At 44.4% G+C, this 27,938-nt stretch overlaps 1 protein-coding gene across 6 annotated transcripts in view; it reads left to right on the forward strand.

Annotated features, from left to right (window-relative positions):
* Positions 1–27,059, forward strand: part of LOC127530337 (lymphokine-activated killer T-cell-originated protein kinase homolog) — a 349,629-nt gene extending 322,570 nt beyond the window's left edge. For 2 of the 6 annotated variants that reach the window (XM_051936981.1, XM_051936989.1), the window contains 3 exons: positions 3,203–3,372; positions 3,979–4,108; positions 6,469–6,788. In XM_051936981.1, the coding sequence (XP_051792941.1) occupies positions 3,203–3,372; positions 3,979–4,108; positions 6,469–6,557 (389 nt within the window). In that variant the 3' untranslated portion in view covers positions 6,558–6,788. Of the gene's footprint in view, positions 1–191; positions 265–785; positions 926–3,202; positions 3,373–3,978; positions 4,109–6,468; positions 6,789–26,495 lie in introns of those variants that run through there. The other 4 variants (XM_051936988.1, XM_051936987.1, XM_051936983.1 and 1 more) reach the window with 4 other exon arrangements.
* The last annotated feature ends 879 nt before the right edge of the window (positions 27,060–27,938 follow it).

Genomic DNA, 27,938 nt, shown 5'->3' on the forward strand with positions numbered 1-27,938 from the left:
GAGACTGGCTTTTGCAGTTAATCCACGGTGTTTTGCTATTTGTACGAATTGTTTTGAGAAATACACTCACTGTTTTGCTAATGTCGATGATGATTCGAGAAATGTAGGCTATCAAAGCGATTGAGAAAAACTGTAAATAACGCAAACGACTTGCGCTCTGTTTGTCCCTCCGCGGCCCCCGTACCGACTGAGCTGGTTGTCATTTTGAATGTTCGGCGCCGTTTAGCTGCAGTGGTTTTGTTGTTACAGAGGAGAGAAGTTCAGGTAATGTTACTTCTGTTGGGTGAATGACGAAGTCTCATATCTTAAAGCAATGCGAAACACTTTCAACTGGACTGGCGCCACAATAATCTCAGTAACTTTGGGCTGGTATTAGATAAAACTAACGATTTTAGGACGCTTCCTTTAGCTTTGGGGAACTGCTTTACTATTTTTACTACTTCGTGCAATTTATCAAACCAAATGTTCAAGCAAATTTCTCCCATATCAATCAAAAATTAAAATATTTGTTAGTTGCAGCCGGCCAGGATGGGACAATGAATGAACTGTGGGCATTTACAACAAAGCAATCATCAAATTAACAACAAAATAATCAGCTTTTAAAATTGATCGTGTGCAACTTTAGCTTTGGTATACCTTTGAAAATCCATCTACAATTTGTTTAAAAGTGCTATATTTTTTTTCAAGCTGCAGCATATGCTGATTTTGATGTTTGTTTGTGTGTGCCTGTATTAGTAATAATGCAACGCACCTTGACACGGGGTTATTGATCAATTTCATCCTAGGATGGAAAAGCTGAATGCGTCACCTTGGGCTGTTAAGAAGATCAACAGTAAATGTGCAGCCAAACAGGTGGCTGTTTACCAGCAGCGCCTCAATGAGGAGGCGGAAGTCCTGAAGGGAATCAATCACCCAAACATTGTTGGTAAGACGAGACTCCATATGATGAAGTTCTTTCTCTACCCTTTTACACTGGGAAGTTATTACTTAGCAAAAAAAGAAACATGGAAATGTGGAGCAAGAAGGACAATCAGGAGAATGTTTAATGAAGCTAGCTAAAAATCTGCCATTTTGAATAAATGAGCTGGTGGTCAGCTGGTTCTGCAAACACTTGGATTACCGTCAGCTATGATTTTCAATTAGATGTGACGCTGTCCGGACCGTGAGTAGCGACAGTAAAAGTGATATTTTGCCAGATTAAATGGAAACAATATGTTGCCATCAGAAGACAAGAATCAGATGTAGAAACTCCTGAAATCATTTCTGTTTGTTAAAGTAAGGCCAAGACATGAACAGGTGTGGGATATATTAAGGTTCTTTAGTGTAAAACTAAGTGACGTCTGATTCCAAGATAGAAATGACCCAAGAGAAGAAGAGAAAAGTAACCAGTGCCTGATGAAGTCTGTCTGACTGAAATGTTGCATTTCTAATGTTAAGTGTTGTAATATTTCACAGTACCTGAGCTGCAGTTATGAAATAAGAATGTAAAAGCATCAACACTTAAACATCCTGTAGAGAATGGAATAATCTGAAATCAAATAAATTGTGTCTTATTATCTGTATGTATTCATTTATTGATAAACTCTCCCTCTATTTATAAGAAGCTGTATTTTAAAACCAAATGACACGTTTGTGGCGATGGGCGTGGGAGAGCTCAGCTGCAGGAGAGAGAGGTGTGGAGGGGTGCGTGGAGGCAGTGTCAAGGTAATTGACACAGGTGGTGGTAATCGGCTGACCTGATTATCTCCGCAGTAGCAGCCGGAGCGGAGGATAAAAAGTCGGGCAGACAGAGATGAGAGGAGCAGCGGAGAGACAGTGGAAGCTGCGTGGACTGAGTGACAGCGGAGGCTGCGTGGACTGGGTGACAGCGGAGGCTGCGTACCGGACTGTGGTATACATTGAATCGTGAAATAATAAACAATATTCCCTCGACAACCAAGGCGTGTGTGTGTATTGAGTGGACCCACGGACAGCGAACTTGTCACAACGTTAAACCTGCAACAATAAATCTAAAAACAGTCACTCAATTGAACATGAGACCTTCAGGCAGTTTATGTAGAGAGCTTAACTAATTTTGGCCTTGTGCTGCAGGCCCCTAGCCTAGCCCTGCTAGACCCATGTTCTGAAGGCACAAGGGTCTAGGACCGCTTGACAGGGAGGGAGGCGGGCTAAAAGGTTGTCTTTCAAATCACTCTGCAGCAATTGGGTAGGTATACAACCAATCAGCGCAACGAATAGGCTGACGTAGTTCCTCGAGCGCCGGCGGATTGTGGCTAAGTCCCATTAGCTTCCCAACCAGCGGAGCCAACTGGTATATTAAGGATTTGCCATATCCCGTCGGCATAAGTCCACATACGTCTTTCTTCTCAATGAAACACTTCAGTGCCGTCCTTTGTTTATCTTTCAAGTTGAATTTTAGCTTCAAATCTTTAAGGGCTGTGGCCAAAGCTGAGTCGAAAGATAACTGTTTATTGTGCGCCGGTTGTTTCTGTCAGAATCGTCGCGCCTCTGTCGTAAATTAGTTATGCCCGCCTTCTGACTCTACACTTCATGGTGATTGGTCCGGCCAGTTTTAGGAGCATCCAGCCTCGAGCCTTATGGAGGGTAACTAGACCCACCCTGGCAGAGAATTAAATTCGTTGCTGTGGGTTGTCTAGCGCGGCTAGGCTAGCAGGCTCCTGAAGTCACCTTAAATATTATTTTTCCATGTCAAAATAGTATTATATTAAATTGTAAATTCCAGACTTAAATGTCCAAGAAAAGGTTAACTAGAGCAGCAAGTCGATGCTTTATTTTAGGTACGCACCGTAGACTGATTGTTGTCAAAGGCATCCCAACATTTCACGTCTCATTACAGCAGGTAGTATAGTAACATAGTTGTATTTGACATTTTACTGGATCCCACAGTTCACTATCAACTTGTTTTTATTTTTTCATATGTTTCATCGGTTTTAAAATGCACAGAACAAAAAGTGGGCAAATTTGCAATTTAGATAAATTTGACAGCAAACGGCAAACTTCAAAGCAAGGGCTATTTTGTACGTTTTTGACATTCCTCACCAAGACGCATCTCGTGTTGGCTGTTGTTATAAAATGTGACTTATTTCACATTGATTCCATTACATTCTGCCAAGGTCAATCAGCTTGTGATGCTGCGTTACATTTCTGGTGGTAATTCTGTGTTTCTTGCTTCAACATTAAGGTTTCCGTGCCTTTGCCACGGCTAAAGACGGCTCCAAATGTCTGGCCATGGAGTACGGAGGAGAGCAATCCCTCAATGATGTGATAGAGAAGAGGAAGAAGGACAGTCTGAAGGCTTTCCCTGCCGCCAACATAGAGAAAGTGGCGCTGCATGTGGCCCGCAGCCTGCAGGTGAGGCCTCAACTGGAGCTGTTTGCTCATGAGGAGTGGGCCAAAATACCTGTTGACAGCTGCAGAACGCTCATTGACAAATACAGAAATCGTTTAATTGCAGTGATTGCCTCAAAAGGTTGTGCAACAAAATATTAAGTTATGGGTATCATCATTTTTGTCCAGGCCTGTTTCATTAGTTTGTTTTTTTAAATAATTATGTTAATCAACAATTCAAAAGTAATGGCTGTTTTTGATTATTTAATTTTCAATCAATTTTTATTTATTGTTACTTTTGTGAGTTTCAAGTGATTTCAGTGAGAATTGTGGGTTTTTCCTTCTTTAACTGAGGGGTACCAACAATTTTGTCCACGTGTGTACCTGCTGCCAACGCATAGATTACATTGAATTAACGTCACACGTGTCGCTCTATGTATTGAAATTGTTGCTCAGCTTAAATTCAACTTTTAGTTTTAACTTCTTGACTTACAGATCAACGTATTTTGGTTTTTTTCCCCAAAACATTTTCATCTTCTGTCAGCATCTGCCATCTTCAAATTTGATTTAACAACATCAACACAAACGACTGTTGACGGGTGGGAATGCTGTGTTTGTTTGTCTTTACAGTATCTGCACAATGAGAAGAAGCTGCTGCACGGCGACATGAAGTCATGCAATGTGGTCATCAAAGGCAACTTTGAGACGGTGAAAATCTGTGACATCGGTGTTTCTCTGCAGCTGGATGAGAACATGAGAGGTGAGCTTGGTTTTTCAGTAATGAAAACAAGCGCTTAGCTTTGAGGTGGATATGCTTTTATTTTAAAAGTGCATTTATTGCATTTTCACAAATAGAATAAAGTTTTCACAAATCAGAGACTATGTTTTTATGAATCTACAGGCTCTGTAGAATAATTCAGTCTAAATTTGAAGAGTCTTAGTGTAGCGGTTCTCAAGCTGGACCTGGTCTAATGTGGTCTATATGCTGAAAAAACAGTAAAATGTGCATTTATTGCATTTTCACAAATAGAATAAAGTTTTCACAAATCAGAGACTATGTTATTATTAATCTACAGGCTCTGTAGAATAATTCAGTCTAAATTTGAAGAGTCTAAGTGTAGCGGTTCTCAAGCTGGACCTGGTCTAATGTGGTGTATATGCTGAAAAAACAGTAAAATGTGCATTTATTGCATTTTCACAAATAGAATAAAGTTTTCACAAATCAGAGACTATGTTTTTATGAATCTACAGGCTCTGTAGAATAATTCAGTCTAAATTTGAAGAGTCTAAGTGTAGCGGTTCTCAAGCTGGACCTGGTCTAATGTGGTCTATATGCTGAAAAAACAGTAAAATGTGCATTTACTGCATTTTCACAAATAGAATAAAGTTTTCACAAATCAGAGACTATGTTTTTATGAATCTACAGGCTCTGTAGAATAATTCAGTCTAAATTTGAAGAGTCTAAGTGTAGCGGTTCTCAAGCTGGACCTGGTCTAATGTGGTCTATATGCTGAAAAAACAGTAAAATGTGCCTTTATTGCATTTTCACAAATAGAATAAAGTTTTCACAAATCAGAGACTATGTTTTTATGAATTCAGAGGCTCTGTAGAATAATTCAGTCCAGATTTGAAGAGTCTAAGTGTAGCGGTTCTCGAGCTGGACCTGGTCGAATGTGGTCTATATGCTGAAAAAACAGTAAAATGTGCATTTATTGCATTTTCACAAATAGAATAAAGTTTTCACAAATCAGAGACTATGTTTTTATGAATCTACAGGCTCTGTAGAATAATTCAGTCCAGATTTGAAGAGTCTAAGTGTAGCGGTTCTCGACCTGGACCTGGTCGAATGTGGTCTATATGCTGAAAAAACAGTAAAATGTGCATTTATTGCATTTTCACAAATAGAATAAAGTTTTCACAAATCAGAGACTATGTTTTTATGAATCTACAGGCTCTGTAGAATAATTCAGTCTAAATTTGAAGAGTCTTAGTGTAGCGGTTCTCAAGCTGGACCTGGTCTAATGTGGTCTATATGCTGAAAAAACAGTAAAATGTGCATTTATTGCATTTTCACAAATAGAATAAAGTTTTCACAAATCAGAGACTATGTTATTATTAATCTACAGGCTCTGTAGAATAATTCAGTCTAAATTTGAAGAGTCTAAGTGTAGCGGTTCTCAAGCTGGACCTGGTCTAATGTGGTGTATATGCTGAAAAAACAGTAAAATGTGCATTTATTGCATTTTCACAAATAGAATAAAGTTTTCACAAATCAGAGACTATGTTTTTATGAATCTACAGGCTCTGTAGAATAATTCAGTCTAAATTTGAAGAGTCTAAGTGTAGCGGTTCTCAAGCTGGACCTGGTCTAATGTGGTCTATATGCTGAAAAAACAGTAAAATGTGCATTTATTGCATTTTCACAAATAGAATAAAGTTTTCACAAATCAGAGACTATGTTATTATTAATCTACAGGCTCTGTAGAATAATTCAGTCTAAATTTGAAGAGTCTAAGTGTAGCGGTTCTCAAGCTGGACCTGGTCTAATGTGGTGTATATGCTGAAAAAACAGTAAAATGTGCCTTTATTGCATTTTCACAAATAGAATAAAGTTTTCACAAATCAGAGACTATGTTTTTATGAATCTACAGGCTCTGTAGAATAATTCAGTCCAGATTTGAAGAGTCTACATGTAGCGGTTCTCGACCTGGACCTGGTCTAATGTGGTCTGGATGAGAAAAAAACTGTAAAATGTGCCTTTATTGCATTTTCACAAATAGAATAAAGTTTTCACAAATCAGAGACTATGTTTTTATGAATTTTCAGGCTCTGTAGAATAGTTGAGTACAGATGTGAGGAGTGTAGGTACAGTGGTTTTCAATCTGGACCTGGTCTAATAAGGACTGGTTATAAAGCAAAAACGGTGAAATATCCCCTTAAACGTTTTCACAAATAAAATACAAATTTTACAAATACAATAGCTCTTGTCAGGCATAGTTAATGTCTTACCCAAATGTCTAAAATGTTTACACATCAAGAAGTGTCGAGAAAAACAGATAATCAGTGGATAAACTGTCGCACCGCACGTTCATTTCATTTCCCCTTAACTTTTCCCTTAAGTGCCGAATCGGAAGCTAACTTCAGCGTCGTGGGTTGGGGCAGTTCTGCAGTCACGCTGCTGCCATATTATGGAAGGTATGTTGATTTGAATAAAACTTAATTTGATTCATGTATATACGATGTGGCTGTGCAAACAGAGGTTGTTATTGTCATTTCTGAAACAGCTCCTGCAGTTTACTGTGTTATTAGCCCTGTCACAAGCTAATGCTAATTCCCTGGAGCAACAAAAAACTGATTCTGACCAAACCGCAGTCATAACAACGTCTCAAAATAGCAGAGAGTATCTTTTTACCTCACTGATGGCATGGCTAGGTCTTTAGTGGAAAACTGAACTTTGGTAGAATCGCTGCAGCTGCGCTGACAGTGACCGATGCAAGCTGTTTGTTTACATAGCCATGAGCTGGACCGCAGCATTCAGATCTAACCTTTCCGTGCTCTAAACAATTCTGAGAGAGAGAAAGCTTCATCTTTCCCCAGTTGTTGTGGCACCCGCGGACAGCGTAATTGATGCCAAACATGTTAAAATCGCTTAAAAGAACAGTTAAAAGTAGCTACAGTAGCGAGAGGACTCGATGTTGTTATAGTGCAAAGACGGTCAATCGGAAGTCGCTCTCAAAAATGGCGCTGCCCTGCCTCACTTCCTGAATAAGGTGAATACACAACCTGGTCTCACGGGGATTCGTGAAACTGTCACGTAAGTTTTAGTTTCGGTTTCGTGCGCACCAACACGAATACAGGCACTCTCGGCCCCACGGCTCGTCAGCGCCAATAGGCAGTAGCGGTCGATGCGGCGTCTACTCTTTATTATGTCTATGGAGGAGAGTCTCCTCAAGGACTGATCACAGCAGCAGAACCCTGAACCACAAGTTAGGGATGAGACAGATGAAGATGAGTCGGTTGTTAGTTTTGATAATTTGCTCGCCCTCAGTCACAGGATGTACATACATACATGCTGATGTTGTAAAGAGTAGTGTTGGAGATTTGCCCTTTAACTGATGTTCTGTGAAATCTAAGTTGCGATGGAACTGTTTCCTTGCAGAGGAAAAAAAGACGATAGCGTTATTAGAAACTGCAACACTTCTTATTTTATTTTTATTTTTTCTTTAAAATGAAATATTTATATTTTTCTTTTAATTAATTTTAAGATTTGAATATCTGAACACTTATTTGAACAGAACAGATTCTGATATTGCTGACAAGTATGTGTTGTAAAGAATAATGTTGGAGATGTGCACTTATTTTGAAATAAATCCACATTGTGAAGCAACCCTTACTTGCACTGAATTGGAAGTATTTTAGAAAAATACACTGACTTACAGGGCTTTACAGAAAAGTGTGCTATTGTAGACTTGACATGTAGTTACATGATTTTAATATTAATAGGTCGTGATCTAAAGTGGACCTGAAACTCCAGGGCTGAGCATGAATCCCACTCTGGCCCTGATATTCATTCTCTGTTCCACAATGATTCTGGGTTTATAGGGTTTATTTATTTGTATTTAATCTTCTGTGGATGAATCCCGAGATCCATCAGAGCTGCCAGGAGAATTTCATTAAGGTAAGCGGCCATTAAGCACAAAATTACGGAGCACTGCTTGAACTGTGTTATTAGAAGGACTATAAGATGATTTTAGTGCAATAAGGATCTTGTTCTCACTAAGATGCTTCAATCAGAGGCGGATCTTGTCAGAAAAGGTTCAGGTAGCTTTGAGGCTCCACACATCTCTGACAGGCGATGGAAACTCGTGCGCATACGTGGAAAAGCGAAACAGAAATGGACAACATGGACGATTGTTTTTAGCTGCAGATCAGAACTGGTCAAGCACAGTGCATCTTTTAAATCATGGCAACAGAAGGTGACGCGCACCTACAAAAGGCCTGTTGACGTTCGAACTTTCCATTTTGCATTTGGACTGTCAACATGAAGGTAAGAAAATTATTTTCATGCTTTTCTCATCAGCTGATCTTCTCTGAACACTGTGTTTTGCTGTATAACCGTACAGGAGAATGTGTAGATAAAACTGTTATTTTGTTACCTCCGCCAGGAGGTTATGTAATCATCGGAGTTTGTCTGTTTGTCTGATAATTAACAGCATAACTCAAAAAGTCATGGAGGGATTTTCACCAGATTTTTACAGAATGCCCGGAAGGCCAAAAGTAACAATCGATTAGTTTTTGGAGGTGATCCGGATCACCGTCTGTACAATTTTGAGAGATGGCATCTCTCAAAATTGTACAGTCCTTCAAAAAAAATCCTGGATCCAGACGGTGATCCGGATCACCTCCAAAATCTAATAGATTGTTACTTTGGGCTTCCGGGCATTCTGTAAAAAATGGTGAAAATCCGTCCATGACTTTTCGAGTTATGTTAACAGACAGACAGACAGACAAACAGATGGCCTGGCGAAGGTCTGCGCTCTCCGAGTGCGTTTCTAGTTTAACATGGAAAGTTCGGTGGAAAATGGCTGCTGGTCCATTTCTCATAAATGTTCCAAATATGATCAGTTGTGTGTGAAGCATTGAAGGTCCTCGGAGCCTCTTTTTAAGGTTTCCGATCAAACGTTCAGTTTATCATGATGTGGATATTGATTTAAATGTGCCGAGACCAGTAAAATGAATAATTTACATGTTCACTATGAAAACGTCAAAAATCTGCATTTTATAAATTGATATTTGTTATTTCACAATGTGGCTGCACATTGGAGTAGTGGTTGGCACTTTCGCCTTGCAGCAAGAAGATACCCGGTTCTGTATAATTTGGTTTCAGAAATTAAAAAGCAATATGGCGACTGGCCCATATTTCATAAAACACTAAGAAATGTGTATCTTTGGTAACCATGACGATGGAAGTATTTGAAGAAGCGTCGCGAGGGGAAACGTCCCGACGTCAGAACGTGCACGTGTAATATCCACATCAAAAATATGTATTTTTATAAACACTAATCATTGTTATTATTATTTCACAACAATTGGCACTAAATGTATGTTATTTTCACTGTATTTAAATCGGCAAAATATAGTTAATTTACAAATATTTGCTGTTAGCTACAAGAAAAAAATGTGTACAATGGGGATGGAAATCAAATAGTAAGTGCTAATGGTAGTTTGCATGTTCTCCCTGTGCATGCGTGGGTTTTCTCCGGGCACTCCGGCTTCCTCCCACAGTCCAAAAATATGCTGAGGTTACTTAAAAATTCTCTATACACCGCTTTATCCTCACTCGGGTCGCGGGGGGTGCTGGAGCCGATCTCAGCTGACTCGAGGGAAGGCAGGGGACACCCTGGACAGGTCGCCAGTCTGTCGCAGGGCTACATATACAGACAAACAGTATGAAATGAGTAGTACTGGGCCTGCACAAGGAACAGTCCTGGCTCCATTCATTCTGTGTACATCTGACTTCAAATACAGCACTGAGTCCTGCCACATTCAGAAATACTCTGATGACACTGGCAATTTAGAGTAATCAATTAACCTCAGCATATTTTTGGACTGTGGGAGGAAGCCAGAGTTGATTATTATTTCGGTTATTTTAATATAATTTTTATTTAAATACATCACAGATATTTCCTGTGGTTTCCATTATTTTTTAACCCATATTCACAGTGGTTTACTGTATTATTATTGTTAAAAATAGTGGAATAGTGTATTGTCCAAGTGAAAAAGAACAGCAAATATCTGTATTTATTTTGTAAAACATTATTATTATTATTATTATTATTATTATTATTATTATTATTATGTAGTAGTAGTAGTATTTCAGAAAATATAATCTGTAATACAATAATTATTATTTTGGTTCTACTTTAATATTATTATAATTTAAATACTTTACAGATATTTTAATCTATATTCACAGTTGTTTACTGTATTATTATTGTTAAAAGATCATTTTTGTAAAACAGATTTAGTGTTTTGCATTTTGATGCATGGTATTTATGGAATTTGGAGTTAAAATAAGTGAAATGATGGAGAAGTAAAACGAGGAGCATTCATGAGAGCTGGTTTGTGACGTTGCAGAGCTGTGTGAGTTTTTAGTCTCTGCTGACTAAAGATAAACAAAGTGAGGATTTTAGTTGAGAAGTTTTCTTTCTGGATTAGTCTCTGAGCAGAAATGTGAAGCATCTTCCTGAAACCCTGAAGCTGGAGTCGATCAGAGACTCGGGGTGCAGCAACATGTTCTCCTCTGAGTTCCTCTGAGGTTCTCCTGAGCGTCCCTCTTTGAGCAGCTTCACCTCTTTGCTCCAGTTTCCTGAGTCTGTGTTGAAATGTTGTTTTTGTTTCTGTTTCCAGCGGACGTCGGACCCCAGCGACTCTCCAAGGTACAGCACACCCTCACCTCCACCATGCGCTCCCTCCTCCCTCCCCCCTCCCTCCAAGCGTCCTCGCTTGTCTCCCCCCCCCTCTCCTCTCTCCTCTCCTCCCTCTTCCTCCTCCCCCCCTCCCTCCAAGCGTCCTCGCTGTCTCCTCCCCCTCTCCTCTCTCTCATTCCTCCCCCTCCTTCTCTTCCCACCCTCTCCCTCCCCAAGCGTCCTCGCTTGTCTGCCCCCCCCCTCCTCTCTCCTCTTCCTCCCCTCTTACCCCCCCCCCTCCCTCCAAGCGTCCTCGCTTGTCTCCCCCCCCTCTCCTCTCTCCTCTTCCTCCCCCTCTTCCTCCTCCCCCCTCCCTCCAAGCGTCCTCGCTTGTCTCCCCCCCCCTCTCCTCTCTCCTCTTCCTCCCCCTCTTCCTCCTCCCCCCCCTCCCTCCAACGTCCTCGCTTGTCTCCCCCCCCCTCTCCTCTCTCCTCTTCCTCCCCTCTTCCTCCTCCCCCCCTCCCTCCAAGCGTCCTCGCTTGTCTTCCCCCCCCCCTCTCCTCTCTCCTCTTCCTCCCCCCTTTTCCTCCTCCCCCCTCCCCCAAGCGTCCTCGCTTGTCTCCCTCCCCCTCTCCTCTCTCCTCTTCCTCCCCCTCTTCCTCCTCCCCCCCTCCCTCAAGCGTCCTCGCTTGTCTCCCCCCCCCTCTCCTCTCTCCTCTTCCTCCCCCTCTTCCTCCTCCCCCCTCCTCAAGCGTCCTCGCTTGTCTCCCCCCCCTCTCCTCTCTCCTCTTCCTCCCCCTCTTCCTCCCTCCCCCCTCCCTCCAAGCGTCCTCGCTTGCTGCCCTCCCATCGTCCTCTCTCCTCTTCCTCCCGCCTCTTCCTCCTCCCCTCCCTCCAAGCGTCCGCTGCTTGTCTCCCCCCCCTTCTCCTCTTCCTCCCCCTCATTCCTCCCCCCCCCCCTGCTTGGGTCTCCCCGCCCTTCTCCTCTCTCCTCTTCCTCCCCTCTTTCCCCCTCCCCCCCTCCCCAAGCTGTCCTCGCTTTGTCCCCTCCCCTCTCCTCTCTCCTCTTCCTCCCCCTCTTCCCTCCTCCCCCCCCTCCCTCCAAGCGGTCCTCGCCTGTCTCCCCCCTTCTCCTCTCTCCTCTCCTCCCCCTCTTCCTCCTCCCCCCCTGCCCTCCAAGCGTCCTCGCTTGTCTCCCCCCCTTCTCCTCTCTCCTTCTCCTCCCCCTCTTCCTCCTCCCCCCCTCCCTCCAAGCGTCCTCGCTTGTCTCCCCCCCCCTCTCCTCTCTCCTCTTCCTCCCCCTCTTCCTCCTCCCCCCCTCCCTCCAAGCGTCCTCGCTTGTCTCCCCCACCTCTCCCCCCACAAAAAAAACTCGTCTTTTCTCAAAAAAACAAAACAAAAACCTCTTCTTTTTCTCAAAAAATAAAAAAACTTTTTCTCAAAAAAACTCTTCTTTTCTCAAAAAAAGAAAAAAAATTCTCAAAAAACTTCTTTTTCTTAAAAAACAAAAAAAACTCTTGTTTTCTAAAAAAAAAAACTCTTCTTTTCTAAAAAAACAAAACAAAAAAACTCTTCTTTTTCTCCCTTCCCCCCTCTCTCCTATCTACTCCCCCTCCTCCCCCTCTCACCCTTCTTTTTCTCCCCTCCCTTGGAGTTGCAGGGATATCGGAGGACTCTTCTTCCCCTCCAAGTTTTTCTGTTGAGGGACCTCCTGACAAACATACAGGAATGCTGACAAACATGCAGGAGGTCCTCTCTTAGCATTTTTTTCTAACCAGTGTGTGAGTTTCTCTCCTCAGATGCCTCCTGCCTTACCTAAGAGGGCTGCTGGACTTCCTGCCAGCCAACCTCCAGGTAAGAAGGTTCACAAACCTTTCATTTCATTAAATTTACCCCGTTTTGTTTTAAACATTTTAGCTACGTGTGATTTTTCTGGATGTGATCTGGTCAGTTTTTATTTGAATGAATCTCTTGTGATTATGTCTGATCAGATCTATTCCAACTTTATTTGGATGAATTTTCTTCGACTGTATTTTGTGTGATTCTGTCTGAGCTCGGTTCTTGTCGGTGGGACTCCTGTCAGGGTGCCCGTCAGAGGTGTGGGCGGATCTGGGGGGCATTGTGGGAAACCTCCTGTGATGCCCCCCCTCACAGTGAAGCTCCGCTCTGTCAGAAGGTGAACAGGATGCAGACGGCATGTCACAGAGAAGCAACATGTGCGTCTGTATCCCACCCTGGACCCACAGTGGAGTCCACAGTGACAAGATCACAGTTCAGGAGAGTCACACTGGGATTAAAAGGGGTGGTTAAATGTGTTATTTAAGATAGTAAGTGTAGTGTGAGGGTGAAAGTCTCGCTGCCAGAGGGAAGTTTCCAGGAGAGGTACGTAAGGATCCCTGTGAATGCTGCTGCATGAAACGGTGAGTTTTGGATTTTGACTTTGCATTCATATATCTAATATTTTTGAAATCTCAACAATAACACACGTCGACAAGATTCTGCCGCGTTTTCTTTTTGATTTCTTTCAGACTGATGATCTCGGGACCCAAGACCAAGACAAGGACGACCCCAAAGACGATTTGAAGACGAGTGACCGAGCCCCAACAGAGATGAAGCCAGAGACGACGACCGCCCTGTGAGGAGAAGAAACTTTATTGAGATTTTACCGGATGCACTGGTAATTTAAATGTGAAAGAAAGAATGAGCCAACAGACACTGCAGGGATTTAGTATGTAGCACATCACAGTCTGACAAAATGTAGTGATGTCAGAATCAATTGAAAAATACATCTGTATCTCTCTCTCTTTTTTTTAAAGAATTGGTGCTTCAACGACATCAAGCAGATTCAGACAGGATGGACCAGAGATGACGGGAGGCAGATCCAGGACCAGTGCATGACTCGTGAGACCATGCAATTAACACAAGGTAAGTTTATCAAATAAACTGGCTAATTAGAAACTTAATGTTAATATGAGTATGTGAAGTCATTTAGCTCAGATGTAATTATTTGTCTGAGTCAATTAAAGTTTTCTCTCTTTTTGCTGTCTTTAGAGCCATCTCTCCAAGACCCCCGATCTTATGAAAGATCAGATCAATAACCAAATGAAAAGGTGACTTTGAACACTAAAATGCACCATCTCTGCAGTTCACCTTTGTAATGTCTCTAAGTTCTGTTAGTTGTTCATCTCCCACCTGCCTCTCCCTCAGAATTTCTATCTGAATTTTCAGAGTTCTTCACTAATTTAGTCTTAGTACAGACAGAGTCATTACAACAGGTGACTTAAATATCCATGCAGATGCTGTGAATGACAGCTTTAACTGCATTTAGCTCATTGTTACACTCAGTTTTTTCTCAAAATGTTCATTTTCCAACCCAGGCTGCTGGAGGATTTCACATGATGTATTCCTCTCTCCTCTCTCCTCTCCTCTTTATGTCTTCATACAGTTAGACGCCACCTTTGTATGTCACTGACTTTGTGTTTTGTCCTCTGCAGGTTTCTCTGGATCTGGAGCTGCATGTTTCTGATCTGCTGTTGTCGGCCTCAGCGACCTCCAAAGTCTTCATGTTCTCTCCTTCCTCTCTACCCTCAACCCAACCAGAAGGTTTTTAAAACTTCCCAACAACAGGAAGTTTTTTTTCCTTCACACTGGGACCACATGGTTGATCTGATCATACGGCAAAAAGAGAGATCCTCAAATAAAAAACAAAGGAACACAACAGAACTCTGTTTGTTTTAAAGTGTAACATAATGCACCCTTCCTTTTATACTTATTTTTGGAGAGCATGTGTTATGGTTCTCAAACTAAATTAGTTTAAAAAATGTGCTTTCAAACCACTGGTTTCTCACAAACACCTGGACTCCATCTTAAAACTGCACAGTATTTGAACATACTGCTGGTTGAGTGTTTACTTGGAGTAAATACACTAACATTAACAGATTGTATCTGAAATTCAGTCATAATGTGCACCAACTAGTGTCTGTTGTGGTTGACAATAAAGTAGCTATTCTGTTCTATTCTGATTAATCCCTGCTCATGCTGCATCCTTGTCCTAGATTACAGGATGCATTCAGTCCCTGGATGTGTTCCAGGCAGAAAAGTTAGATTTGGTTACAATAGGAGGAGCAGTTTAAGTGTTTCGGTCTTGTAGATTGTTTCAGAATGAAAAGTGCAGATTTGAAATCCTCAGTGTGTGTGTGGTCAGTCATTAGAGATGCTCCAACCTGAGCTGTGCAACATAATCAACTATTATGCATTGTTGCCTGTTTTGGTTCTCCCTTGTGTCGTATGCTGTTCACTGCAATTCAACAGTTTCATTTATCAGACGCTTTTATCCAAAGCAGCGCATCTGAAGTAGATACAACACACAGTTGATGAACCTGAACACATCATCAGTGATGCTTCCTGGACTGTTTCGGCTCTTACAACATCACACTCCGTCACCCAGGACACCCAGGCAGAGTAGATCAGGTTGTGTCTAGGGGTCGCAGCGCCCCCAACAGGTACCTAGTACATAACACATCGACTTAAAGGGGAACTTCGTTTTTTTCAACCTGGGGTCTGTTTTCATATGTCATTTCATACATGTGAGTGATGGAGAAATGAATTTTCGACACAGCTCCAGTATTTAGCCAGGCAGGCAACTTAGCAGCTCAGCTAGCGAAAAGTATGGGGCAACTTGCCCCCCCCCCCGGATCAAAGTCCGCCCTAACGTGCTTTTTTCCCCACACTGACCGGCTCGGATAGTCTCAATGAGTGTCCCACAACATACTAGAGATGAGAAGTGAACGAAAACCTCCACATTACCTGGCGATCGCTCTTTGTTGTGGTCTGTATCCAAATCTCAGGACGCTAGAAAGCAAATCTCATTAAAGTTTCCCTTTAATGTCTGCCAAAGTCCAGATACTAATGTGCCTCAAATCTGACACGTGTTAGATTCATGTTTGAAACAATAATGCTCAGTTTGCACTGAATGTAATTCTGGGATTTTGCAGAAACATTCTTACACCTCATTCACTCCTGTTTTCTGCCCACAGCTGCTGGTTATCAGACTATTTCCTCTGACTTTAATAAACACCTGCAGCATCACACGTAGCAGCAAAAACCATCAGTTCTCTATGTGCATTTACACACGTGTCTAGGCAATGGTGACTTCTTTAGTGAAAGTGAGATGGAAGCTTCATGAAGCAGTGAACCACTTTGACAGAAGAGTGACATCTGCTGGCTCTGTGTCAGAACAGCATCTAAGTGGAAAAAACTTCTCCACAGTCAGAGGTGTTTGAAAGATCGAAAACAGAATGAACAAGAGTGGCGCGAAGAAAGCAAGAATTAAAAAGAGGAACGCTCTGGAAACACATGCAGCCAAATGTGCTGTCACTGTGGACTTTTTCACTAAAACGAGCTCGTGGTTTGAAACGACAAATGAGGACAATGAAACGGTACAACAAGATGTTGAGCTTTGCTTTCAAACCACCGTTCAAATTAATTATGAAGTCAGTGAATTGTGTTGCCTTGTGGCATATCTCATAATATTATATCATTTAAATAAAAATATGATGCCAGGCCACATAACTGGGAAACTTTGTCTTGTAGCCCCTCAGAGTCTAAAGAAATCCAGCACCAAGCAGCAGCCATGAGTCCAGAATGGTTCATTGAATCAAGATGAATGATATGAATATCCCTCCATTCTCTATACACCGCTTTATCCTCACTAGGGTCGCGGGGGGTGCTGGAGCCTATCCCAGCTGACTCGGGCGAAGGCAGGGGACACCCTGGACAGGTAGTCAGTCTGTCGCAGGGCTACATATACAGACGAACAATTTAGAGTAATCAATTAACCTCAGCATATTTTTGGACTGTGGGAGGAAGCTGGAGTACCTGGAGAAAACCCACGCATGCACAGGGAGAACATGGAAACTCCATGTAGGAAGATCCCAGGCCCACCCCGGGATTCAAACTGGGATCTTCTTGCTGCAAGGCAAAAGTGCTAACCACTACTCCACTGTGCAGCCCTGATATGAATATGCATTTTTAAAATGTGATTTATTGTCAGAAGCAGAGCCAGGGGAATCAAAATAGCAGTTTCTCACTTCTTTGAACAAGTTGTAAATGCTTTGGTACATCCATGCAAATGATTATGTACAATTCTCTGCTGTTTCGTACATGATCAGTTGCTTATGTCATGTTGATCAAAATGTACAATAGGTCTCTGTTGAATAATCTCAATCTCCACAACATTTGGGCATTAATTCATCGCATAAGTCTTAACATGTAAAATGATTTAACAAGTTGTCATAATAGGGCCGCACAGTAGAGTAGTGGTTAGCACTTTTACCTTGCAGCAAGAAGATCTCTGGTTCAAATCCTGGGGTGGGCCTGGGATCTTTCTGCATGGAGTTTGCATGTTCTCCCTGTGCATGTGTGGGTTTTCTCTGGGCACTCCGGCTTCCTCCCACAGTCCATAAATATGCTGAGGTTAATTGGTTATTCTAAATTGCCTGTAGGTGTGAGTGTGATTGTAGCCCTGCAACAGATTGGCTCCAGCAACCCTCGTGAGGGCAAAGTGGTATATAGATAATGGATGGATGGAAGTTGTCATAATATGTCAGTGATATTTCTATACATTTTCATTCGATGTTTTTTTTTCTAAATCTGTCCTGAATTTGTAAATTGTTCCAAGGTAAATCTTGAATTTCTCCATGAGGAAATGTGTGAAGAATTCGGATTTTCTAAAATCTCTCAAAGACGCAAGAGAAGATATTTGTGATGTGGATGAGTATTTGTGTCCCAACAGACAGGAACGTTAGGAGATGTAAGAAGACAGCATTATAATTCCTACAACACTGCATGTACAGTTTTCCCTGAAGATTGTCCTATATTCATATTTCTACTTTTGTTTTTCTTTTTGCTATGCAGGGCTGTATTCCTTTCTGTATCACAATAACGTGGTCTGTCAACAAAATACAATACAAACAGTAAAAGCCTAAATGTGAATCTTGTCCAGTCTCTTGCAATCAATCTCCCACATACACTAAGGTGTAACTTACAATTTACAATAACTGGCATCAAAACTTTACCCATAGTTTATATCAGAACATCCCTCCACAGTACACTGTTACAATGACAACATGACTAAGCAATTTGACTGTTTTATGCACACACAATGACTTGTCATTCTGATGACACTGACATGTTCATTGACACAGATATTTACTCTTGAGAGATGAACTAAGGATTTTGAGCAAGAGACTGGCTTTTGCAGTTAATCCACGGTGTTTTGCTATTTGTACGAATTGTTTTGAGAAATACACTCACTGTTTTGCTAATGTCGATGATGATTTGAGAAATGTAGGCTATCAAAGCGATTGAGAAAAACTGTAAATAACGCAAACGACTTGCGCTCTGTTTGTCCCTCCGCGGCCCCCTTACCGACTGAGCTGGTTGTCATTTTGAATGTTCGGCGTCGTTTAGCTGCAGTGGTTTTGTTGTTACAGAGGAGAGAAGTTCAGGTAATGTTACTTCTGTTGGGTGAATGACTAAGTCTCATATCTTAAAGCAATGCGAAACACTTTCAACTGGACTGGCGCCACAATAATCTCAGTAACTTTGGGCTGGTATTAGATAAAACTAACGATTTTAGGACGCTTCCTTTAGCTTTGGGGAACTGCTTTACTATTTTTACTACTTCGTGCAATTTATCAAACCAAATGTTCAAGCAAATTTCTCCCATATCAATCAAAAATTAAAATATTTGTTAGTTGCAGCCGGCCAGGATGGGACAATGAATGAACTGTGGGCATTTACAACAAAGCAATCATCAAATTAACAACAAAATAATCAGCTTTTAAAATTGATCGTGTGCAACTTTAGCTTTGGTATACCTTTGAAAATCCATCTACAATTTGTTTAAAAGTGCTATATTTTTTTTCAAGCTGCAGCATATGCTGATTTTGATGTTTGTTTGTGTGTGCCTGTATTAGTAATAATGCAACGCACCTTGACACGGGGTTATTGATCAATTTCATCCTAGGATGGAAAAGCTGAATGCGTCACCTTGGGCTGTTAAGAAGATCAACGGTAAATGTGCAGCCAAACAGGTGGCTGTTTACCAGCAGCGCCTCAATGAGGAGGCGGAAGTCCTGAAGGGAATCAATCACCCAAACATTGTTGGTAAGACGAGACTCCATATGATGAAGTTCTTTCTCTACCCTTTTACACTGGGAAGTTATTACTTAGCAAAAAAAGAAACATGGAAATGTGGAGCAAGAAGGACAATCAGGAGAATGTTTAATGAAGCTAGCTAAAAATCTGCCATTTTGAATAAATGAGCTGGTGGTCAGCTGGTTCTGCAAACACTTGGATTACCGTCAGCTATGATTTTCAATTAGATGTGACGCTGTCCGGACCGTGAGTAGCGACAGTAAAAGTGATATTTTGCCAGATTAAATGGAAACAATATGTTGCTATCAGAAGACAAGAATCAGATGTAGAAACTCCTGAACTCATTTCTGTTTGTTAAAGTAAGGCCAAGACATGAACAGGTGTGGGATATATTAAGGTTCTTTAGTGTAAAACTAAGTGACGTCTGATTCCAAGATAGAAATGACCCAAGAGAAGAAGAGAAAAGTAACCAGTGCCTGATGAAGTCTGTCTGACTGAAATGTTGCATTTCTAATGTTAAGTGTTGTAATATTTCACAGTACCTGAGCTGCAGTTATGAAATAAGAATGTAAAAGCATCAACACTTAAACATCCTGTAGAGAATGGAATAATCTGAAATCAAATAAATTGTGTCTTATTATCTGTATGTATTCATTTATTGATAAACTCTCCCTCTATTTATAAGAAGCTGTATTTTAAAACCAAATGACACGTTTGTGGCGATGGGCGTGGGAGAGCTCAGCTGCAGGAGAGAGAGGTGTGGAGGGGTGCGTGGAGGCAGTGTCAAGGTAATTGACACAGGTGGTGGTAATCGGCTGACCTGATTATCTCCGCAGTAGCAGCCGGAGCGGAGGATAAAAAGTCGGGCAGACAGAGATGAGAGGAGCAGCGGAGAGACAGTGGAAGCTGCGTGGACTGAGTGACAGCGGAGGCTGCGTGGACTGGGTGACAGCGGAGGCTGCGTACCGGACTGTGGTATACATTGAATCGTGAAGTAATAAACAATATTCCCTCGACAACCAAGGCGGACAGCGAACTTGTCACATTGGCGCCCAACCGGCACTTGATACACGGGGATGTCTGCGCCTCCGGCGGAGCCGGTGCAGCCCGTGGCTGTGCTGGCCCAGATGCTCCGGGACTTGGCGGCAATGCACGCCGACCAGGCAGCGGCGAATCGGCGGCACCTGGAGGCGCTGCACCAACAGACGGAGAGGCAGACCCGCGTCTTGGAGCAGCTGTTGTCTCGACCGGGGGGATCGCCGGGCTCCTCCTCCTCCTCCTCCATCTCCGGGCTGTCTCTGCAAAGGATGACGGCGGAGGATGACCCGCAGTCGTTTTTGGACATGTTCCAGGCCACGGCGGTGGCGTGTGGATGGCCGCAGGCGGAGTGGGCGGTGCGGCTGCTTCCCCTACTGACGGGGGAGGCCCAGACGGCAGCGATCAGCCTGCCGGCGGCGGCCCGGAGGAATTTCGCTGATGTCAGGAAGGCGGTGCTGGACAGGACGGGCCTCTCGCCTGAGGACCACCGGCGCCGTTTCCGGGGCGCTCGGCTGGGGGCGGGCGACCGCTCGTTTGTGTTTGCCCAGCAGGTGAAGGACGCGGCAACCAGGTGGCTGCTGCCGGGGGAGACCGCGGAGGAGAGTCGGCTTCTGGAGAAGATTGTGGTGGAGCAGTTCATCAAGGGGTTGCCAGGGGAGACGAGCAACTGGGTGAGGTATCATCGCCCGGCCGATCTGAGGGCAGCAGTGACGCTGGCCGAGGATCACCTGGCGGTCCAGTCGGGAGGCCAAGGACGGGCACCTCCCGGAATGCGACCGACACCAGCGCCACGCAGGAAAACCCTGGCTGCGCTGACATCGGCGCCACGTTCACTGACGCCTCCGGTTCCGGTGCCCCGTACTAACCTCTCTTTTGCTTCTCTTCCACACCAGGCTCCGGCTGCTGCTGACGCTGTTTCCAAACGTCAGGACAGGAGTGCTGGCGGTGTGGGCAGCCTGGCCACTTCCGACGGGAGTGTCCGCTCATGGAGGTCGGCCAGGTGGTTCGGGTTGCCGGCACGCCAGCACCCTCTCCCGGTCCGGGAGGGACATACAGCGTTCCGGTAAGGATCCAGGGGGGTGTACATCGGGCTATGGTGGATTTGGGCTGTGGACAGTCCCTGATTCACCAAAACCTGGTTCGACCCGGGGCATTGGTGGAGGCATCCTGGGTGAGGATAAGGTGTGTACATGGGGATGTTCACAAATATCCTGTTGTGCCAGTGGAAGTTAGATTCAAGGGAAAAAAGCATATCATCAAGGCCGCGGTTAGCTCCCGCCTTACGCACCCCCTTATTTTGGGTACGGATTGGCCTGGGTTCCAGGGGGCAGTGGGGAAATGTGTGGGAGTGCGTTCACGAGCGGTAGGGACGTGTGATATGTGTGCTGTGCTCAGTGGTGATGCGAGGTTGTCCGACACTGCAGACGAGGAGGGGGATCCCGAGGGGCCTCGTCAGGAGGCTCCGCGGGTTCCTGTCATACACCCCATGGAAGATCTTCCTCTGGAACAGTCTCGGGATGACACACTGCGCTCAGCTTTCGACCAAGTGATAAAGATTGATGGTCAGTTGGTGCACCCGGGCACAGCACCTGCATATCCACACTTTTCATTAATCAGAGACAGATTATACAGAGTGACTCGTGACACTCAGACGCAGAATATAGCCACCCAATTGTTGGTGCCAAGGGGCCGCCGGGAAACAGTTTTCCAGGCGGCACATTTCAACCCAATGGCTGGTCACATGGGGTATGAAAAAACACTCGACCGGGTCATGGCCCGATTCTATTGGCCTGGCATTCGGGAAGATGTACGCCGGTGGTGTGCGTCTTGTCCTGAATGCCAGTTGGTTAACCAACCGGCCATCCCACGGCCGCCTTTGCACCCATTACCATTGATAGAGGTTCCATTTGAAAGAATTGGTATGGACCTCATCGGGCCATTTCACCGGAGCGCACGAGGATATCGGTTTGTGTTAGTCCTAGTGGATTACGCAACACGATATCCCGAAGCAGTGCCGTTGCGCACCATCTCTGCAAAGAGTGTTGCACAAGCACTGTTTCAGGTCATCTCCCGAGTTGGAATCCCCAAAGAGATTCTGACTGACCAGGGCACCTCGTTTATGTCACGAACACTTCGGGAACTTTACGAATTATTGGGCATCAAGTCTATTCGGACAAGTGTGTACCACCCACAGACCGATGGTCTGGTGGAGCGTCTGAATAAGACCTTGAAGAACATGATTCGTAAGTTCATTCACGAGGAGAGCAGCAATTGGGATAAATGGCTGGACCCTCTGTTGTTTGCAGTGCGGGAGGTGCCCCAGGCCTCCACGGGATTTTCTCCCTTTGAACTGCTGTTTGGCAGGAAGCCACGTGGGGTTTTGGACCTGGTTAAAGAAAACTGGGAGGAAGGTCCAAGCCCAAGTAAGAATGAAATACAGTACGTCCTGGACCTTAGAGCAAAACTCCAATCACTGGGACAGCTTTCACGTGAGAATTTGCTCAAGGCCCAGGAACGACAACAACGCCTGTACAACAGAGGGGCAAAGCTCAGACAATTTTCACCGGGAGAAAAAGTACTTGTATTACTTCCATCTTCTAGCTCGAAATTACTCGCCAAGTGGCAAGGGCCCTTCGTGGTCACACGACGAGTAGGGGAGGTGGATTATGAGGTGGCACGCTCTGACAGGGGAGAAGCAACACAGGTTTACCACCTCAACCTCCTAAAAGCATGGAGAGAGGCGGAGTCGGCTTCTTTGGTGACTGTAGTTGAAGAGAGAGACGAGTTAGGGCCTGAGGTTCCAAAGCCGGGCAATTCCACCTCACTCCCCGTTGAAAACCACCTCTCGCAGTCCCAAAAAGCCGACATTGCCATGTTGCAGGAGCGGTTTGCTGACGTGTTTTCCCCCCTGCCAGGGCGTACAGACCTCATACAGCACCACATCGAGACCCCCCGAGGCGTGAGGGTTTTTTCACGACCTTACAGACTGCCTGAACATAAGAGAAAATTAGTTCAGAAGGAATTGAAAGCAATGCTAGAGATGGGAGTGATAGAAGAGTCAAACAGTGCCTGGTGTAGCCCCATTGTTCTTGTCGTCAAGAAGGATGGGTCTATACGGTTCTGTGTGGACTACCGCAGGGTGAATGACGTGTCACGATTTGATGCCTATCCCATGCCAAGGGTCGACGAGCTCCTGGATCGGCTGGGCACTGCGCGTTTCTTCACCACACTGGATTTGACCAAGGGCTACTGGCAGATTCCCCTGTCACCGGAGTCCAAGGAAAAAACGGCCTTCTCCACTCCGTACGGTTTGTACCAATTCGTGACGCTTCCGTTCGGGTTGTTCGGAGCCCCAGCCACGTTCCAGCGTCTCATGGACAAGGTGCTGCGGCCGCACGCAGCATATGCGGCCGCCTACCTGGATGATGTTATCATCCATAGTAACAGCTGGGCGGCGCATGTGCGGCAGGTGGCCGCGGTGCTGGAGTCCTTGAGACAGGCGGGGCTGACGGCCAACCCGAAGAAGTGCGCGGTTGGACGGAGGGAGGTACGGTATCTGGGTCACCACTTGGGCGGCGGGCAGGTGCACCCACAGGTGGATAAGACAGCAGCGATCGCAGCCTGTCCGCAGCCCAAGTCCAAAAAAGAGGTACGGCGGTTCCTGGGGCTGGCAGGGCTACTATCAGCGGTTCATACCTAAATTCTCGGACCTGGCCAGCCCCTTGACCGACCTGACCCGGAAGAGTGCCTCAGATCCGGTCCAGTGGACGGAGCAGTGCCAGCGGGCGTTTGAGAGAATAAAGCAGGCCCTCTGTGGGGAGCCACTCCTCTACACACCTAACTTCTCTCTCCCTTTTTTCCTGCAGACTGATGCGTCGAACAGAGGGCTGGGGGCCGTTTTGTCCCAGCAGGTGCAGGGCGTCGACCGCCCTGTAGTTTACATCAGCCGCAAGTTGTCTGAGAGGGAGGCTCGCTACAGCACGGTAGAGAAAGAGTGCCTGGCAATCAGGTGGGCGGTCGGGGCCCTGCGCTACTACCTCCTGGGACGCCCATTCACCCTCTGTTCGGACCACGCCCCTCTCCAATGGCTCCATCGCATGAAGGATACCAACGCCCGAATCACACGGTGGTATCTAGCTCTACAGCCTTTTAAGTTCACAGTGATTCATAGGCCGGGGGCGCAGATGGCCGTGGCTGACTTCCTCTCCCGCTCCTTGGAGCCGGTGGGGGGAGTTGGTTAGGCCGGATGGCTCCCCGGCCTAAGTCGGGCGGTGGGGATATGTGGCGATGGGCGTGGGAGAGCTCAGCTGCAGGAGAGAGAGGTGTGGAGGGGTGCGTGGAGGCAGCGTCAAGGTAATTGACACAGGTGGTGGTAATCGGCTGACCTGATTATCTCCGCAGTAGCAGCCGGAGCGGAGGATAAAAAGTCGGGCAGACAGAGATGAGAGGAGCAGCGGAGAGACAGTGGAAGCTGCGTGGACTGAGTGACAGCGGAGGCTGCGTGGACTGAGTGACAGCGGAGGCTGCGTGGACTGAGTGACAGCGGAGGCTGCGTGGACTGAGTGACAGCGGAGGCTGCGTGGACTGAGTGACAGCGGAGGCTGCGTGGACTGGGTGACAGCGGAGGCTGCGTGGACTGGGTGACAGCGGAGGCTGCGTGGACTGGGTGACAGCGGAGGCTGCGTGGACTGGGTGACAGCGGAGGCTGCGTGGACTGGGTGACAGCGGAGGCTGCGTGGACTGGGTGACAGCGGAGGCTGCGTGGACTGGGTGACAGCGGAGGCTGCGTACCGGACTGTGGTATACATTGAATCGTGAAATAATAAACAATATTCCCTCGACAACCAAGGCGTGTGTGTGTATTGAGTGGACCCACGGACAGCGAACTTGTCACAACGTTAAACCTGCAACAATAAATCTAAAAACAGTCACTCAATTGAACATGAGACCTTCAGGCAGTTTATGTAGAGAGCTTAACTAATTTTGGCCTTGTGCTGCAGGCCCCTAGCCTAGCCCTGCTAGACCCATGTTCTGAAGGCACAAGGGTCTAGGACCGCTTGACAGGGAGGGAGGCGGGCTAAAAGGTTGTCTTTCAAATCACTCTGCAGCAATTGGGTAGGTATACAACCAATCAGCGCAACGAATAGGCTGACGTAGTTCCTCGAGCGCCGGCGGATTGTGGCTAAGTCCCATTAGCTTCCCAACCAGCGGAGCCAACTGGTATATTAAGGATTTGCCATATCCCGTCGGCATAAGTCCACATACGTCTTTCTTCTCAATGAAACACTTCAGTGCCGTCCTTTGTTTATCTTTCAAGTTGAATTTTAGCTTCAAATCTTTAAGGGCTGTGGCCAAAGCTGAGTCGAAAGATAACTGTTTATTGTGCGCCGGTTGTTTCTGTCAGAATCGTCGCGCCTCTGTCGTAAATTAGTTATGCCCGCCTTCTGACTCTACACTTCATGGTGATTGGTCCGGCCAGTTTTAGGAGCATCCAGCCTCGAGCCTTATGGAGGGTAACTAGACCCACCCTGGCAGAGAATTAAATTCGTTGCTGTGGGTTGTCTAGCGCGGCTAGGCTAGCAGGCTCCTGAAGTCACCTTAAATATTATTTTTCCATGTCAAAATAGTATTATATTAAATTGTAAATTCCAGACTTAAATGTCCAAGAAAAGGTTAACTAGAGCAGCAAGTCGATGCTTTATTTTAGGTACGCACCGTAGACTGATTGTTGTCAAAGGCATCCCAACATTTCACGTCTCATTACAGCAGGTAGTATAGTAACATAGTTGTATTTGACATTTTACTGGATCCCACAGTTCACTATCAACTTGTTTTTATTTTTTCATATGTTTCATCGGTTTTAAAATGCACAGAACAAAAAGTGGGCAAATTTGCAATTTAGATAAATTTGACAGCAAACGGCAAACTTCAAAGCAAGGGCTATTTTGTACGTTTTTGACATTCCTCACCAAGACGCATCTCGTGTTGGCTGTTGTTATAAAATGTGACTTATTTCACATTGATTCCATTACATTCTGCCAAGGTCAATCAGCTTGTGATGCTGCGTTACATTTCTGGTGGTAATTCTGTGTTTCTTGCTTCAACATTAAGGTTTCCGTGCCTTTGCCACGGCTAAAGACGGCTCCAAATGTCTGGCCATGGAGTACGGAGGAGAGCAATCCCTCAATGATGTGATAGAGAAGAGGAAGAAGGACAGTCTGAAGGCTTTCCCTGCCGCCAACATAGAGAAAGTGGCGCTGCATGTGGCCCGCAGCCTGCAGGTGATTCATCTACCTGCTGCCAACGCATAGATTACATTGAATTAACGTCACACGTGTCGCTCTATGTATTGAAATTGTTGCTCAGCTTAAATTCAACTTTTAGTTTTAACTTCTTGACTTACAGATCAACGTATTTTGGTTTTTTTCCCCAAAACATTTTCATCTTCTGTCAGCATCTGCCATCTTCAAATTTGATTTAACAACATCAACACAAACGACTGTTGACGGGTGGGAATGCTGTGTTTGTTTGTCTTTACAGTATCTGCACAATGAGAAGAAGCTGCTGCACGGCGACATGAAGTCATGCAATGTGGTCATCAAAGGCAACTTTGAGACGGTGAAAATCTGTGACATCGGTGTTTCTCTGCAGCTGGATGAGAACATGAGAGGTGAGCTTGGTTTTTCAGTAATGAAAACAAGCGCTTAGCTTTGAGGTGGATATGCTTTTATTTTAAAAGTGCATTTATTGCATTTTCACAAATAGAATAAAATTTTCACAAATCAGAGACTATGTTTTTATGAATCTACAGGCTCTGTAGAATAATTCAGTCCAGATTTGAAGAGTCTACGTGTAGCGGTTCTCGACCTGGACCTGGTCTAATGTGGTCTATATGCTGAAAAAACAGTAAAATGTGCATTTATTGCATTTTCACAAATAGAATAAAGTTTTCACAAATCAGAGACTATGTTTTTATGAATTCAGAGGCTCTGTAGAATAATTCAGTCCAGATTTGAAGAGTCTAAGTGTAGCGGTTCTCGAGCTGGACCTGGTCTAATGTGGTCTGGATGAGAAAAAAACTGTAAAATGTGCCTTTATTGCATTTTCACAAATAGAATAAGTTTTCACAAATCAGAGACTATGTTTTTATGAATCTACAGGCTCTGTAGAATAATTCAGTCTAAATTTGAAGAGTCTAAGTGTAGCGGTTCTCGACCTGGACCTGGTCGAATGTGGTCTATATGCTGAAAAAACAGTAAAATGTGCCTTTGTTGCATTTTCACAAATAGAATAAAGTTTTCACAAATCAGAGACTATGTTTTATGAATCTACAGGCTCTGTAGAATAATTCAGTCTCAATTTGAAGAGTCTACGTGTAGCGGTTCTCGACCTGGACCTGGTCTAATGTGGTCTATATGCTGAAAAAACAGTAAAATGTGCATTTATTGCATTTTCACAAATAGAATAAAGTTTTCACAAATCAGAGACTATGTTTTTATGAATCAGAGGCTCTGTAGAATAATTCAGTCCAGATTTGAAGAGTCTAAGTGTAGCGGTTCTCGAGCTGGACCTGGTCTAATGTGGTCTGGATGAGAAAAAACTGTAAAATGTGCTTTATTGCATTTTCACAATAGATAAAGTTTTCACAAATCAGAGACTATGTTTATTATGAATCTACAGGCTCTGTAGAATAATTCAGTCTAAATTTGAAGAGTCTAAGTGAAGCGGTTCTCAAGCTGGACCTGGTCTAATGTGGTCTGGATGAGAAAAAAACTGTAAAATGTGCATTTATTGCATTTTCACAAAAGAATAAAGTTTTCACAAATCAGAGACTATGTTTTTATGAATCTACAGGCTCTGTAGAATAATTCAGTCTAAATTTGAAGAGTCTTAGTGTAGCGGTTCTCGACCTGGACCTGGTCTAATGTGGTCTATATGCTGAAAAAACAGTAAAATGTGCCATTTATTGCATTTTCACAAATA

The sequence above is a fragment of the Acanthochromis polyacanthus genome, chromosome 16 (genome assembly GCF_021347895.1).
Source record: "Acanthochromis polyacanthus isolate Apoly-LR-REF ecotype Palm Island chromosome 16, KAUST_Apoly_ChrSc, whole genome shotgun sequence".
Lineage (NCBI taxonomy): Eukaryota > Metazoa > Chordata > Actinopteri > Pomacentridae > Acanthochromis > Acanthochromis polyacanthus.